This window comes from Hyalella azteca, unplaced genomic scaffold (genome assembly GCF_000764305.2).
Source record: "Hyalella azteca isolate HAZT.00-mixed unplaced genomic scaffold, Hazt_2.0.2 contig11450, whole genome shotgun sequence".
Lineage (NCBI taxonomy): Eukaryota > Metazoa > Arthropoda > Malacostraca > Amphipoda > Hyalellidae > Hyalella > Hyalella azteca.
The window spans coordinates 79233-96857 of NW_025941449.1; the positions used below are offsets into that span (position 1 = coordinate 79233).

Consider the following 17625-nt stretch of genomic DNA (forward strand, 5'->3'; position numbering starts at 1 on the left):
GGAACAGACAATTATAAAGCCAAAAGGCAACTTTTCTTGAAAGCTTATTTGTCCTGGAAAAGATTTTTTAATCTTTGTCATAATGTCGTGCCGAAGAACAAAAAAAAGACCGGTTGTAATCAGCAGCAAATTAAATGCAAATATACCTGAATAGTTGCTGCTAAATTGCACGGTTTTGAGACGACAGAAAAAACGCGACATCAGATTGAGGAAGAAGGCCAGGTACGATATTAAATAATTTCCGAGCTTTTGCTTGAATGGAAGCAAGTATTAATTATTATTACCTAAATTTGTTCTGGAAAATTATGGAAAGGTATCAAGACCCAATGATAACTGCACAAATTATTAATTATTTCAAAGGACGCTTGGATTTTATATAATGAAAAAATTATTGTTGTATATTCGTCTATACGTATTACAAATACTGCCATGCAATTATCCCATCACAATGGAAATACCGACAAACATGAGTCATAATACATGTCTATATTTGATCAGAGTGATCAAGGGCTGTAAGATCATCAACTAAATTGATCAGAAATTTCTCAGGTTCATTTCTGACTTCAGGTCATGGCAACACACATACAGCCTTTGCTCACCCCTACCCCTTCATGTGCTTCGTGTACATAGAACACAAGTAATTGTATTGAATTGTTACCAGGGCAGCCTTTGCTTACCCCTCCCCCTTTCATGTGCTTCGTGTACATAGAACACAAGTAATTGTATTGAATTGTTACCAGGGCAGCCTTTGCTTACCCCTCCCCCTTTCATGTGCTCCGTGTACATTGAACACGAGTAATTGCACTGAATTATTACCAGAGCAGCCTTTGCTTACCCCTCACCCCCTTCGTGTACTTCGTGTACATTGAACACGAGTAATTGTACTAGATTGTTACCAGGGCAGCGCTGAACCACAACGCACCTGCCGGGACAGCCACCGCCTGACCAGCACTCCCCTAGGGGACAGAATGTATACGTCCACGGACTCCGGGGCGGGCCGTCCCGCGCTGTCCACTCCAACCACGCGGATCCGCACTGAGCAAAATAAGAGGACAAGTTAGACGCTCCATCACCAATGATTCCAGCTCCAATAAATGAGATTTTAAATGAAACTCTTCGCTTTGTAGGCTGAAATCATCCGGCATTGGGTGACAGGAATTAAATAGACAGGAATTAAGTAGACTTAATAAATTAAATAGCAGTAATCTATATCATTATAACAGTATTCTTCAAAAGCTATAATGGGAGACCATAGTAAAATCATATCCTAGAAACTTTAATTTTTACACATAACAAAAATCCCATAAACTTGCAGAAGGGAAGTTCTCTGGCACATCGCTGATTAAATAAACTTCTGATTTATAACAGTTCATCACCGAAATTTTATGGACTGAATAGTCCAGTATAACTCCATTCATCAGCTATAAAACTGAACGGAATCGTTGATGCTGACATTGCTCAAATCCAAACAAATCAAACCGCTCTCATCTGAATTTATAAAACATGATCATACCATCCGATTAATCACATACCACCCGATTAATCACTCTAATCACATACCACCCGATTAATCACTCTAATCACATTTCACCCGATTAATCACATACCACCCGATTAATCACTCTAAATCTAACCTGTGTCCCCCTGCATGTAAACAGGACGGTCGGTGTGCACCAGAACAGACGGGCCGAGAGGCTTGAACGTTAGGAGAGCTTCTCTACTGAAGGCCGACCCCACCAGCCAACCCACTTCAGAGCCCTCGACTTTCAGGCGATACTTGCCGAGTCCACTTGAATTCGGCACCTGCACGATAACAGACCAAATTTTTATTAATCTAAATTGTCATGGTTATCATTGGAGACTGTTTTAAAACTTGTGTAGGTGTTTTTAAATTCAAGCTTTCGATGGGGGCGATAGATTTAATACAATAAAGTTAGTCTAGAGAACCAACATTCAGTAGTAACGTCACACATGTGAACGAAATAAAAGTTCATCCGGTGTCGGCGCTTCGGAAAAATTTTGAAATTGAATAGAGACGGTATTGATGTCACTAGCAAACTAGGTTAACGAATTTAATTTTTTATCTTTTTCTTTTTTTAGAAACATGTGACGTACAAAACGTGCTGCTCTGATGTTTGATTTTCCGCGTCAAGAACGCTGTCGTTGGGCTACAAAATAAATAAACGTCTGGTGATCGAATTGTCGAAGATTTTAAATCCCCAATTTCATATTCATAATGGAATATAGTGTGAATGAAATACTATACTCCATAATGAAATATAGTATGACTATATGAAATATAGTCATAATGAAATATGTCAAGCACTAATTGTGCTTGACATATTTTTAATAAGACTCTTTGAACGCTCAATGACGGATGGCGCGATACAGACTGTATAGAATAAAAACGTCCGGAAGGAAAATCAAGAAAAGTTTACCGACTTGGAAGTTCAGCTTCATATTGTTGATAAAGCGAATATTATTTAATAATTCATTAATAATCAAACTATTTGCTTTATTAGGTTTGAAAAGGAGTTGATATTTTTAACAGTCGGGAAGAACGTTTTTTTCATCGTTCTGCTATATAATCGAAATCATTTTAATTTCTCTATCCTGATAATTTTCATATATTCAAAAAAATTTTCAGCTTAAAAAATAGTTGTCGATTTTCCTTAAACCGTTGTTTCGATTTGTCATAGGTGTGTTGAGGCGACTTTTTTGTTAGTTGAACGGAATTGTTGTCCCCAATGCGCAAAAAACCTTTGCGAAATCTGCCTCAATTTCTGCAGCTTATCTTAAGCAATAGAGTGACGAATTGCAACCGAAAATTATTTGTAAAACAAATCACGCAAAGAATTTGCTGTCTGGGAGATATATATATTATATTTTTCATAGAAAGAAAAAGTTTTTTTGACAACTTCAAAAAAAGCTCACGAACAACCCTGAAAAAATGGCCCTTACATTTCTCTTTCCAAGATAAGCAAGCAATAAACTGGAATGGCTTATAAAAGAAAATATTCTTCAAAATTATTAACCATGTTCGAAATCAATCTTGATTTGGTTATACATGACATCGAATGACTGCTGCATTATTATTATATAACTTTTACCAGTAAAAGATCGACTAGGAGACAGACATCGATCTTATTTTTGTAACAATTTTTGAACAGGTAAATATTTCCTGTAAGATATTTCCCAATAATCTTTTCGATTTCACTCTACAGAATCACTACGATTACTTTTTTCCTTTTTCGTCTCAGCCGTTCAGCCTTAAGCAGTATTAGCCCTCACCAAGAAAATTTTTTCCCAGGAATAACATACCAGTATAAATATTTCAATTCCATCCAGATATGTTGATTCGGGTTACACAATAAAACAGAACCCAAAACACTTTCGACGCAGACACAAATATAAAAAAGCAAGACTTACACATACGGGAGATGCATTCTCAACGAATAGCGGGAACAAAGTCTGCCAAGTTCAGGATATAAGTTAAAACTTTTGCCCGTAACTGTAGGAATGGTCGGCCTCAATATGCACCATGGAGCGCTAGCAGCAGCAAATAATATCAAATAATTTTACTACACAGAGCGAGGCGTAATGAAAGGAAAACACTAATAAAATGAGATAGAAAGTTAAGAAAACAATGATGCAATACATTTCTCAGTGCGGTTTGGCCACGTTTCAAATCTGAATAACAAATTCGGTAGGCCGAAGTTAATTTTCGTGTAACTGAGAAAACAAACTCATAAAGGAAAACAATTTCTTCTCAGAAAAATAAAATTTATTTCTTAAAAAGTGGCTGAAATAACATATATTAATAAATATATAATAAATAATTCACACTTGTTCCTTTTACATAAGAAATAAACTCATAACCTAGTGAATATGGATAAAATGATTTTTTGAAATAAATCGGAATGCTCTTTGCAATCAAAAATATAAAGAGGTGGATTTCGCAATATGATTTGGCGAACAACAAAACTCTTGGCCGTATTATCGGTGGCCGACCGCCGGCCATACAACAGCCACGGACAAGCCAGCAAATATACGTCTTATTGGGTGTGTAACATAGAACATCTGCTGCTTCACAGCTTCATCTGAGAGGCTCTCAGCCTCAGCAGTGAGTGATGGACGAGAGGCCTGAGGTATATTGGCTTCCTTGAACCCTCAGCTGCAACAGCTGCCAACGTCTGATATTGCACACAAACTTACCTAATACACTGCATGAGGAGCAGCCGGACATGGTACAGTGACGTGTCCAAAAAAACAATGTGTGCAACCTATGCTGTTGGAGCCAACATAGGCTGAAACATTGGATCGATGGCTACGAGTGATTATAAAATTAATTTGTTGCAGCCACTAAAACGATAGGTGTTGGAAGCAACAGGTAATATTGTGGCTGTTGATACTGGGAACAGCAGGTAAGAAGCGTGGATTCTAGAAAGCAATTCAAAATGTTGGTAATTTTATAGAAATATTGGTAGAAGCTACTAAAGTTTTAGTCAACATCTATTAATCGAATAATGAAGAATTTGAACTGTAAAAAGGTCTTCTACTATTTCTTGTTTGAACCAATAGTTTTGCATTCAAAACCTTTTACAAGTTTGTTGAGTCTTCCAATATTTCCAATGCAAAGAGACTGTAGGTTAAATTCCGATAACACTTGTGGAGAAGAGTCCCACTTCCCCAGACTGCAGGTTAACTAAACTGACGAAGCCAAGAGTGTCTATTAAGATAAAGTCAACTCTACAGTAAACTTGTCAGGAGCGCTTCGTAATTCTGCGGGCAAGTTCATTAGAGTTTTAGCTGCACCCATTGAAGTCTGAGGACGGCGTCAGAAAACGTCCCCATAAAACTATTCCCGCGTTCATCAAGAGTAGCGCAGCGACTCTAACTTGAGCAGTAAATTTTAATCTGAGCGCCGGGCTCGTGACGACCGAGCAAGAAATATATCAAGCTGGCACCAAACACAGGCGCCAGCATTGCGTAAAATCTTGACCGTGATATGGGTGGCCATTCTGTGACAGAAGGTCAGCTACTAATAAACCTCCGATGATTCTCAGTAAGGGTCGAGTGGTACGGCTATATTGTAATTGCAACACACCAGGAAGAGCAAAAACTTTGTCACGTCTAGAAAAACTTTGCTTTGTACGCCAGACAAATTCAACCGATCTGGTAGTTGGATTATTCGATACACATAGGTAAGAAAACAATATCTATAAAAACATGATAAAAACAGGAAGAAATTATTTTTCAGAGAGACACCGAGAGTCTTCAAGATCTATAATTGTAATGGTCAATAATTATTAAATTAATCAGGTCTGTTAAATAAGCTCATAACGGAGTATTCGTTCATAAAGAACAAGGATGGTACTACGAGATTCTGTAAGTAAAATAAACACTGCAAAAATTATCAACTATTGTCATAAATACTTACTATTATATGTTCAATAATTATTGCACGAGGAATAGAAATGCGGAAACAACTCAAAAATTAATAGTAATTATAATCCTCAAGCATAATAAGTAGCATCCTAAATGATTCAATGGTAATTGTTCGAATTGCTAACCCGCACACTGTAATAAAGATAATCTCATCAATGATAGGCGTACTAATTACCTATCCCTTACACAAAATGCGCACCAAGCGTACTAATAACCTATCCCTTACACACAATACGCACCATAATCTCGATGAGCTGCAGCAGGTCAGGCTCGCACTCGCGCTCGACGGCGGCAAGTTCGATGTTGTCGCGGAAGAGCGCGGCGCGGATGACGAGCGCCGGTGAGGGCGGCAGGATGTTGACGGCGATGCGGAACACGCGGCCTGCGTGCACGTGTCGCGGCACTGCGATCAGGTACGTCCTGTGGTGACATAAAAATATATAGAGAGTAGCGCAAATTGGTTTTAGCCTTTATGCTTAAACTGAGAAGAACTCCTCGAGATATTGTGAAATATATAGAGTGCGTTAGAAAAATAAATAAACTTGACGTAAATGCACTTGACGTAAATGTTTACTAAATAAGTTTTTTCCTACGCACATATTAATATTATGAAGAGTAAAAATATGAAACGCTCTAGACATTTGAAAAAATTGTTTTTAGCCTGAGCATTTTTGTAGCTCAGGTGGCTATCCATGCATATATTATAAGTTGGTTTATAACTTGTCTTACGCACTCACGTCTAAAGAAAATTGTGGCAAGGAAATAATTAAGTAAATTTTAGTATGATAACAGGGAATTTTATTTATAAAAGCTTTAATTTTATTACATATAATATGTAATATAATATAAATAATTATATATATTATAATATGATATAATTCCTCACTTATTTTCTCAGTTATCATTATATAATGATGCAATTCTAATAAAAATCTAGTGAGAAAAGGAGCAAAAAGATTTCCATTAACAAACATAAATTTTTCGTAATTCCCTATAAATATTGCAAATTACTAGTATTATCCAATAACACTAGGAAAACCTTATGCAAATAAATTAAAGAACAAGATCATTCTTAAATTAGGGACAACGTCTAAAAGTACTGCGTATAATTCCGTTAATTTAGAAAAAATTCAAGATTCCAAAAATCATCCAGCATGTAAAAAATTATGTTATATACACTTCATTGAGATACATGTAATAATAATTCACGCATATCCTATGTTTAGTCTCTTTATAAGCCCCCTCTGCCGGAGGATGTCCATTTATGTGGGCAATTTTATAAGTTCAACTACCAATAATAACTTTTTAACGAACATAAAATGATTGAATAACTAATTGAGAATAAAATTAAAAGAGCAAATGCAAGAAAGTTGGCACATGTTAAATGAGTTTTGTAAATAAATTAAAAGTCACCTTGTAATATCGGAAATTCGAAGTACGACAAACACCTACAACAAGCGAATAATAAATGGAAAATTATTTCAAATAATACAACAAATGTTCTGAAAAATACATTACTTTTAACTGGAGCGATGACAGAAAACTCGATAATTATTATATGAATAAGTTCAAGTTAGTCCCAAGATGAAGTTATAAGCAAATGCCAGAAGGCTCCTAATACTCAGACACTAGCTAGAATTCAATTTTATTGGATGATTTAAAAAAAAAGTGGAAGTGGTTTCTTGCAATATCAAAAAATACTCCTACATAAATGATTATAATCCGGTCTCACGACTTATCTAGCAGCGGTCTGACGAATAAATGAAATATTCGGTTTAAAACCCGTAGACTCTAGTCAAGTGTATTATTCACTGATGAGGCGAACACATGGACGAGGAAACGAATGCTATTGAGGAAGAACCAAATACTATTGGCCGAGAAAATAAATATTTCCATGTCCTAACAAGAGTTTTATCCCTTACTCAGAACTCAATGGGCTTTACTTTGTTGGGGTTATAGGAACGATCCAAATATATATTCGCGCAGTGACAATAAACACTTTAAAATACCTCATTACATCCTTGACTAACAAAAAAAAATAATGTCATGTCTGCATTTGGAGACTACGGTAAATATATAAATATGTAACTTTGGCCATCAACTCTTCAAGTTCCATCTTCTCTCCCAGTCTGAGTAATGAGTTTGAACCAAAGTATTAATCTCTCCACTGAAGTTCTTCTCTACACACCAATCAAACGTAAAAGCATTTCTTAACTTCGGTAAGCTCTATATTAAAAAACTTTTGAACAACAAACAAATGTAACAGAAATATTACGCCTCATAATGTTAAGCTAAAAATAATTGACGAGTTCTTTCCTTAATAATTTCTACTTCCAGATAATAATTTTCTTATCAATGAATAAATCATCATCAGCGGGAGAAGAGATATTCCATCTGGCATCATTGAATTCTAACTGATGAATTTGACTTGGAAATTTTAAGAAAATAAGCAAGACCTACAACTACTGAAATGTACGAAGAACACCCTTTAAATTAATATAATAGAGGCTCGTTAATAAAGATGTGTAGTTAAACTACGCGATAACACACACAATTTCTCATTAACATTACCTTTCATTCCCTCGACAGAAGCATCGCAAAAATGGCCCTAGTCTGCGATCCTTTACTTCCCCCGATAAAGGAGGGGAGCATCACAAGAATATTCATGTATGATGTCTAGTTTAGTAAAATCCGAGGATTTACGTGAATTATTGCGCGGAATGAAAGTCTGAGAGTCTCATCGAAGTTTGTGACATTTTCTCTTTCCGTGCAACTTTATGAAGCATGGCCCCGCTGGAGCATCCCTATTAAGGAAGCTTAGACGAGGGCCCTGGCCCAATTAGAATGCTAATCGACCACCATCTCGCCTAATAAAACTACAACGACCCTAAATGATTCATACTCGCACGGAAGTGCTCCTCAGGAAACCGTGATGGGACGTTTTCGTTCAGTTACAGCGGCTCATCTCGGCAATAGAAGCAAAAGGTCACTGCAGGAGATTAATGCGTTCAATTAAAGAAGTTTTGAGGAGGCTGCGTAGTAGCGAGCACTTTGAATGGGCCGTGAAGCTGGAATTGCGTGTCCAACAACACTTGGGGAAAGCGATGGCCAGACAACCGAAGACGTTGCAGCAACGCTAACTTCAGTTGAGGAAAAAAAGTATCGAATGTCAATGAAATACTTTTTCTTGGATGAATTTGACTAGAACTCGAGTTTTCTTTGTAGTATCCCACGAGAATTTTGGCGCATGAATATAAATGGTCATTTGTGCACTACCACATGAGCATTTTGGTTCGCACGAACATGAGTGGTCTTATGTTAAATACCATGCACATGATCATTTTGGTTCGAACGAACATGAGTGGCCTTGAGTGTAATAGCACCACATGAGAATTTTGGTTCTCATGAACATGCCTGGTCATGTATGAAGTATCACATGTACAGTTTGTTCGCAAAGGCGCCTTCTATTTGCTATAGACAAGCACTAAACTTGGATTTATGAAAATCTATTAAAAATACAACAACAAGGTTGCAGTTGCTAAAGTATAAAGAACGTATTTGGACTTTAGACCTTAAGAAATAATTAATTTCGAACCCATCTTTTGGTGCAACTTTGGATTAAAATGTTCCGAATTGAATTTTTGTACACAATTTCACAGCTTTGTGCGAAGATCCATTGCCAAATAAGAACCACATTGCAAACTTTAATTAAAGATCAAGTAATAGATTCATTTCAAAAATTTTCACATTCAGCCAACTGCATTATCTAGTGAATTATTGCGCCATAATATTCGTGAATCTATGTATAATTATTTGACTGTTCAAAGATGTAAGTCGGCATTAGAAAAGCTGAAAGCATTATTGCTGACACCGGCATTCCATTCGCTTGCAACAAGCACAACCATCCCCAAATAAAAATTATAGGTGGAACATCAATGATTATTCTAGTGACTGTAGGTGGAAATTATAGGTGAAGCACAGATTGCGCATCGATGCGGCATCGATGACGTGTCCGGCCTATGTTCCACCTATAACCTGCTGATGGCCTTTCTAACCGAAAAACTCATCTTCCGCCAATACCAACCCATTGACACCGGTGGCGCATCGATGAACCACTGATGGCCACCTTTAAAATTAAGTCGATAAGAAAGTTTCCGTTTGTTTCAAATCAGATGCATTAGCTTTTACTGAAGCAATACTTCATACGATCACACATTCTAAAGACTACGTATGCGCATACACCATGGTGGTACAAGTAACAATGTCAGATATGTAACAGGAGAAAATTATCACAGTACCATACACATACCTCGTGAAAAATCTACTTAAAGAAAAGTCCCAGCCTGCAGAATTCCAACTCCGATCTAAAGCTTGCGAAGCCAAGCCTCAACTGTTGAGCCATCGGAGAGGACTTGGCGCTCGGGTCATTTTGAAATCAATACTTAATTCGAGTCAATACTTAATTGAAGTATTGCTAGTTTAATTTCATCAAATGACAGAAGTTAATGCTACCACTGTGATGATTAGATAGTTTCATTAACCATTTTATTTAAATATTCTACTGTATTCGATTAAACAGCCGCTGAAAGAAACTTGGTTTATCCATAACGAACGATGGTTCAGCTCAGAGTTAAGGCTACGGGAAATTGCTTGATAGGTATCGAAGTTTCATAATGTGAACTTTACACCAATTTTGACGGAAGTTCGATTCGAAATATTTTCAACTAAAATTTTCTTGCGCGAAATAAGGAATTGATGTCCCTCGATGATTTTGTAATGTTAGGCCTAGACGTGCAATACCTTCACCACTCCTTATTATTATTCTCTGGACCAACCTATATTCTTTTGCGTGGGAAAGATACCGACACCACTTTATTAAAAATGTAGACTTAAAGTAATTACCTGACGGTATAAGCAAATTTACCACGAATAAATAAATGTCACTTTCGAATTCAGCGATTGAAAACTGAATTTAAGTATCCTCCTCTGCGTTAAGAAGATACTTTTTTGACAAGCACGATACCTGTAAATCACATTTCAAGCAGGACACTGTAAAGATTAGAAAGAAAGAAGCTCAAACGTGAACGTGTACTTATTCGCTCGCTGCGCTTTAGAGATGCCGCGCCGCTGTCGACTAGTTCAACGTGTCTCTAGATAAATGCGGCAACTTGTGAATATTATATATATTATGAAATACACTTAATCGATCTATGCAATTTATACTTAATGATACAATTCATTAGTCTAAATTGATTCGAAATATTTCAAACACAGGAAATTGGTGCACACGCAAAACTCGATACAATTTATGAAAAATTGGATTCGCAATCATCTTTTGAAAAACTGTACTTTTTGCAAGACATTTTTTCAATGTTTTCCTTGGACAGTTTATATCAGGAACAATCTGATACATGCCCAATGGCTACCCCTTAATGTCTTGAAAAATTTGTGAACATCTTGCTTCTAGACGAGCAGGCGATCGATGTTATCTCAGTCAGGACAGCCGCGGTGTACGCTTCAATTGAACGCTGGTCAAAGTTTTCGCCGGTCCACAGCTTTCGTTTTCTGCTCAAAATAAATTGCTAAAAAGTTCTGTGCAAGTTTTTCCCTTACAAATGAACCGATTGAAGAAACTCCAAAAGAAAATTAATGCTCCGTCCAACTTCCATCGGAAGAAAAGTGCAACGGGGTAAATTAGAACTCTCTCTTCTCAGTTTGCAAGGAAGACGTTGAGGAAGAGCTACGGAAACGCGAGTGCAAGGACACCGGAATGAAATAGGAAGATTGTTTTATGACTTCAGAGTTTGCTGTATGATGACATGAGGACCATCTTGACAAAATTATTGTACGCTGTCGAAGTTGATGGTCGGAATTACTACCTCGACCACAAGCTACACAAACTGTAATAACACGATTAATATTAAATAATAAAAAGATTTGGTTATAAATTTAACATTAAAAATGAATGGTCTGCGCCCGATAAGTTTTAAACTAAATTTTCACGGACTCTTTTGGGTACGATTTCGTAGGCTTTTCCCCCCGAAGCAAAATCTAACAAAATCCATCTTTTTCGCAATATTTAACAAGCATGTAATTGTTAGAGTTTGCCAATCAATCCGAGACTTCGATCGATCACCTCCATCCTAATCAATGACCTAAAACAAAATCACACTTGACAATCTACCGAAAAAAAAGACGCTCTACAATAAAATATGCCCTATACACATGATAACGTCCTGTTTTCAACATGGACGTAGAGCATCGAGGTACTAACTATGATATACCTTTTTTCTGAGACATAAGCCTTGGTTCGTTAATCCGTAAGTTTGTGTATTTTAAGACTCTGAAGAAAGTTTCTGTGTTCAATGGAACTCTTGATTCCTGAAAACTTCATACCGAAGTTTAAAAGTAAGCATTAAACGGAGCTTAAGTCCCACGTGTTTTCAGCTTGTAAGTTATGAAGAGAATTCCCACGAGCCGGGATCTCATCTGTAGTGAGGTCATGTTTCTTGCTTGAGTTTGAACCCTTTAGTAACTTGAGGGAACCATTACCCATTGTCCAAGTTAGACGCTCGGCTACGAGCGGCAAAAATTTTAATGCACGGTAGTGTAAGGAATATTCGGGTGCCGGTGCCCCGCGTGGTGCAGAGAAATATCATTAGAGGAAGAGAGAGAGGGCATCTTTTGTCATCATGCCGGAAGAAGTTTTACATAAGGGCAAGGTAATTTTTCTCCACGACCGAAAAATTCTTTAGGGAAAATAGTAAGCGGAAATGTGGTTCGCGGAGCACTCCATTCAAATTATTAGATGGGCAGTAAGGGAATATAAGGAAAATAAACCAAGCAAGCGGTCTCCTTTGTAGCGTCTTTCATTAAGATGAGGCACGCTGCGAGGTATAACAGGAAACCTTGCCAAAAGAAACAAGGGCAAGCCGCTGCATTTCTACGCTGCCGACCGAGCCAGTTCTTAAGGAGGCGCTGCCATAGTATCCTATTCTCGCTCGAGGATATTACCGTCCTAACTGGAAACCTAATGAGAACGAATGCATGCACGTATATTCTAAAGAGAATATGCATCTTGGCAGTGAAGACGAGGAAATGACAATCAAATGATGGGTCGACGGACGTCAGTACCAGAGCCAAAAATATAAAGACCGAATTTTCAATACATCATGAAGAGATGAGAAATACATATATCGGATTGTTGCCAAGTCAAAAAATATACCGGATTATTGCCAGCCCAAAGTATCAAGTCCACCGTAATGCTGGGCTGTTAAATGAGGCTACAAACAATCCAATGCAGTATTTCGAATAAAAGTTTGAAATTAGAACAAAAAATACACTCCCTCATTTGGCGAGCGCTATTGTTATCAATTGATTGAAAATTAAAAATCACTTCGAAACAAAGAATAAGTTGTGCCTTGAATACCAAATACCAGTCCAGCTACCATGAACTAGGCATTTCCATGGCCAAATTATGTACGAACTCCGTCTACCCTTATCAGCCTCATATACACATTTCTTTACAGAGTCTCACTACGAATATTTAATCTCAGAAAAAGCTTGTACTATATACGGCATCAGCGCAGCTACATAGAAAACGCCCGAAATTTATACGTATTTAACACGTATTTTGCTGCGATGTTGTTTCTGGCTAAGTACTCGAGTTTCATCTTGCGTCAAAAACATCACTTCGTGCGTTGCCATAATATCCTTTCTCTCTGTTTTGAGTGAATATTATTATAGTTAATTGAACACGATAAACGAGCTGCTTTGTGCCGCAAAGCTCACCCAACGTACCTGTCTCTGTGCGCTAACCTGACAGATGCATAGATCTTCATCACGATGGCCCAGCAAGGGAAGATCGAATAGCGGTTCCCGAATATAAAACACATCCTAGATCTTGATTCGGGTTATTTGTGTAGCCGGTCTTTTGAAAAAATTCCTTGTTTTACATTTACCGAAGAACTATTCCAAATGTGCAAGAAGTCAGCCTCCTTTACTTATTTCCGTTTTTCATAATCCAAGGAAATCACATAGTCCTTTGTCTACAGACGCAAATAAAGCTGTTCCGTGAAGGATATCGGCATTTCAATCAAGAAGTTTCAGAAGGATTGTACTTTGTCAAATAGATTAGGAGGTCGAAAGCGTTTCTCCGATGTGAGCGGAGCTGCGTAAGTATATCAAGTTTTCTCGTTCTTCAAGTTGCGTAGATTTCGTATTCATGTCGCAACAATTTGAAGCGTACGGACGGACTTTTAGCGTAACTTGTCTTAAAGGAGTAGCCTGTTTGTAGTCTCATCAANTAGCGTAACTTGTCTTAAAGGAGTAGCCTGATAGTAGTCTCATCAACGTCATTTAGATGTTACGGTCTGCTCGACAATACTTTGACTTTTGTGACCTGAGTCGCTATTTTTAAGATTAGGGTAAAAGAATAATTTTATTTCTTGCCATCAATACTTTCATTTTATTTACAATTACCTCTCTCTTGGAAGCCTCATTGATTAAAATGTGCACATCGTAAATTTATCAATTGGATGGTTTAAATTCAGATATATTCGAACATAATTACACTGTAATACCGATTCGATTAACTTTTGTCTCATGTGGATAGAGTGCATTGCGGAATAAGTACATTAAAAATCTCCACTACAAAAATATATTGTTACAGCAGTTAACGGGACATTCATTTTCATGCTGTGGATGAGAAACAAAATGACTAATTTTCTCTCGGGTATAGAGAAAAAATAGAGCTGGCCATTTCAAACTGAATGCTTTGCTGTAAAAAATTAACAGTCTGAAAAAATTACATCTTTTAATTGGAAAATAATTTTCAGCAATGGCGCGCTTCAGAAAGAAATTATTTTTAATTACTCCTAGCGAACTAGATCATCTGAGACGAATCGTGCGTAATTTAAATTGTGGTTATTGGAAACTTTATCTCGAAAAAAAATGAAGTATTTACCAAGGAAATTGTGCAGCATTTCATCTCCCACAAGAAAAGAAGGGACGCAATACCGACGACGCGCTGACAGTGAACGATCTAACTTGGGTGACTTGAAATTAGAGCGGCGCAATTTAAGGAGAAGGCGAGGCGAACTCCACGGCGCCATCCAACTTAAGAACTCACGGACCATGCGGCACAGCCTGTCTGCAGGCGCAACTTGTTCCATCACAAGGAATTCCGTCAAGATTTTGTCTCAAATTCAATGCTTCTCAGATGGAAAAAATTCAATGCTTCTCTGTTGGAAAAAATTCAATGCTTCTCAGATGGAAAAAATTCAATGCTTCTCAGATGGAAGAACGCAGATGCTCGGTCGGTACACGAAAGTCGAACTGCCAAAAGTTCATCGGGTGTGAATAGGATATTAAGTAGTCCTTTTTGGTACATTTTATTAAATCTGATAATTTTCTAAATCTTATCCGTGCATCTTACATTTCAATGCCCAAATGGAAAAAAGGTTAAATTCAGAGAAAAGGTTTAAACTGAAGTCAGTTAGAAACCATATCAATAGAATGATGAGTGATAGCTGATCGAATGAACCGATCGCGCCGATCTTTCACCACATATTATAGTACGTCAAAAAAAGGCCTCATTTCTTTTCAGCTCAAGTCATTCCACTTTCTACACCAAATAAAAATTTTATCAAAAATTTTTCTTTACGTCCATAGGGCGCTGTATAAATTTGGAAGCCAATTCAACAGAAGAAATGGCAGATTGTCTGTTGATTCCTACCACATAAAAATTCCTCATCAATAGTATACCTCCCGTTAACCGTTTAGTCTATAAAAACCATTGACAGAACAGCAGCAATAATACATATATTATATGTTATTCGCCGGAGGCAACAGCGCCCCATGCACCGGTAAAGAAAGCAGCGGGACAAAAGCTCAATGATGTAGAAAAGCTTCGTAAAACTAGGCAAGTAAAATGGCTTCAATACAATTCTTCGTTGCACACCGCTAAAAAATTGAGTAAATGGTAATACAGTCAATCATAAAACACTATAAAGGAGAGATGTTTCCTGGTACCATGCAAAATCAGCAAAAACATAAATTTAGTTTCAGAAAACTCCGAATTGAGAAGAACACAGCTATACAAAGTATAAACTGAAAACTGAAGAACGTTGAGTTAATAGAGGGGATTATTAATTCTGTGGAATAAATTCTTAGTTTATATATGGAAGCTCAACAAGCAAAAATCATAGTGGAAACAAAACTTTCCGAAGCCGCAAATCATCTTTTAAGGAACTAAAATGTACTTTCTGGAGAAATTGCGCTTACTTGCAAGGCAAGTGAGCGTCAAGTTTCTGTTTATCAAAATTCGTGCAGAAAGAGGCCGTGCGCAGAAAGAGCGTAGCCCAAGATCAAGAAAAAGCTCGTTGCAGACGAGCTGAGTATAGGGTTGATTCAGGCAGAGCTAGGCAGAGTTAGGCAGAGCTAGGCAGAGTTAGGCAGAGTTAGGCAGATGTGTGAAACCTGGCTAGGCAGAGTTGGACAGTGCTAGTCAGAGTTAGGGAGAGTTAGCCAGAATTGGGCAGAGTTAGGCAGAGTTGAGCCGAGTTAGAGCAGCTCTATCGACGCTCAGTCATCATCAGTCAACCAGCATCGTCGTTGATACGCGGAGGCCATAAGCGCGATATTTATTATGGGCAGCAAAAGCAGACGAGGAGATTCGATGAGGGATGCCCGCGGTTGCGTTCCATCACAAGAGCATCGGAATAATGTGACGCTGGGCCGCATGAGAGAATGTTTACTTGTTTGGAAGCGATCTTACTTTGATAAAAAATGGTAGAAGCTTTTTTGAAATAATATCTGGTAATTATGGACTACGTGTTTTCATAATATCATTGCATACTGATTGGCAATCTTGACGGTAGAGATGAAACACAGCATGTAAAATCGGTTGATTCTGTATTAAGAGTACGGATCTCAAGAAACTCGTGTGCAGTAATGTGCTAGATATATATTTGAAAATTAAAGTAACTTTTACTCTTCGTGCCCGAGAAACATATCAGTGAGGTCATTGAAGAAAATAAAAAATTGGAAAGGTAAATAGAGAAATAATTTTTAACATGCGGATATAAGAAGGAAGTGAATTTCAGAGAGAATTATGCGTTCCACAACGCTGGAAAACGCAAGATGGACTGAAAAAAATGCATAAAAAGAGCATTTAAATAAAATCAAGCAAATTAAGACAAACAATTCTATAGAAGAGCGCGAAACAAAAACAAAGAATTACTTATTAAACGGTTATGCTGAACGGGACTTCTGGATGCATATGGGCGGACAACATTGAAAAGTATAACACCTCTCTCAAAATGCATAAAATTGCAGTTCCAATCCTGAAATTGAAAATTCCTCTAAAAATTATCCGAGGCTAATCAGCGGATACCGGGATGATGATGATTGGCCTCCAATTGTCCGCTCATGGAGCAGGAACACAGAGTTCATGGTCATGAGATTAGCGCTCACATTGAACGCGGAAGGCCACCATCACATTGAAAGCTGAACGCGACCCATCACATTGAAAGCTGAACGCGACCCATCACATTGAAAGCTGAACGCGACCCATAGGAAGTTAATGCGGCCAATATTCGCCTGCCGATATTCGCCTCCACGCAGCGTGCAGACCTAGTCCCGCCTGACTGGTGCAGGAATTTTGTTCACTCATTGTGGTGCGAATAATTTTGCTGGTCCCTTAAATACCTAGGATGGGATCTGCATCTCAATTTTAATTTCAGATTTAAGTATTTGTATACATTTCAAATTTCACAGATGCATGCCCATACAGAAAATTATTATATTATGGCGTCAATTTTCCTAGAAATACATTTCTAAATCCAAAATTTTTGTATGAGTGTAACTCGCTTCTCATGCAATTGTCGGAACAGTGTCAATAGGCTGATAATTATCGGCAGGCCAATTGGTAAGATAATTTTTTTGAACGGAATATTTCCTGATCCATGAACATTCTACCGCCTGCAAATATTGTATTTGCAGGCGATACTGAATATTCAAACTGTCTCTTATACACATCTAGATGTGTATAAGAGACAGGCTTGACCCAGAGCTGACAGCTGCTGCATCAGCGTCTGTAGACAACAGCAGCGTTAACAGCGTCAGCTGACAGCTGCTGCATCAGCGTCTGTAGACAACAACAGCGTTAACAGCGTC

General features: G+C 37.7%; 1 protein-coding gene across 1 annotated transcript in view; it reads right to left on the bottom strand.

Annotated features, from left to right (window-relative positions):
* The window catches only part of LOC108672298, a 132423-nt gene that overhangs the window by 33790 nt on the left and 81008 nt on the right, over positions 1-17625 (bottom strand). Inside the window, 3 exon segments of the mRNA XM_047882844.1 lie at positions 923-1035; positions 1635-1803; positions 5688-5868. Of these exon segments, the coding sequence (XP_047738800.1) occupies positions 923-1035; positions 1635-1803; positions 5688-5868 (463 nt within the window).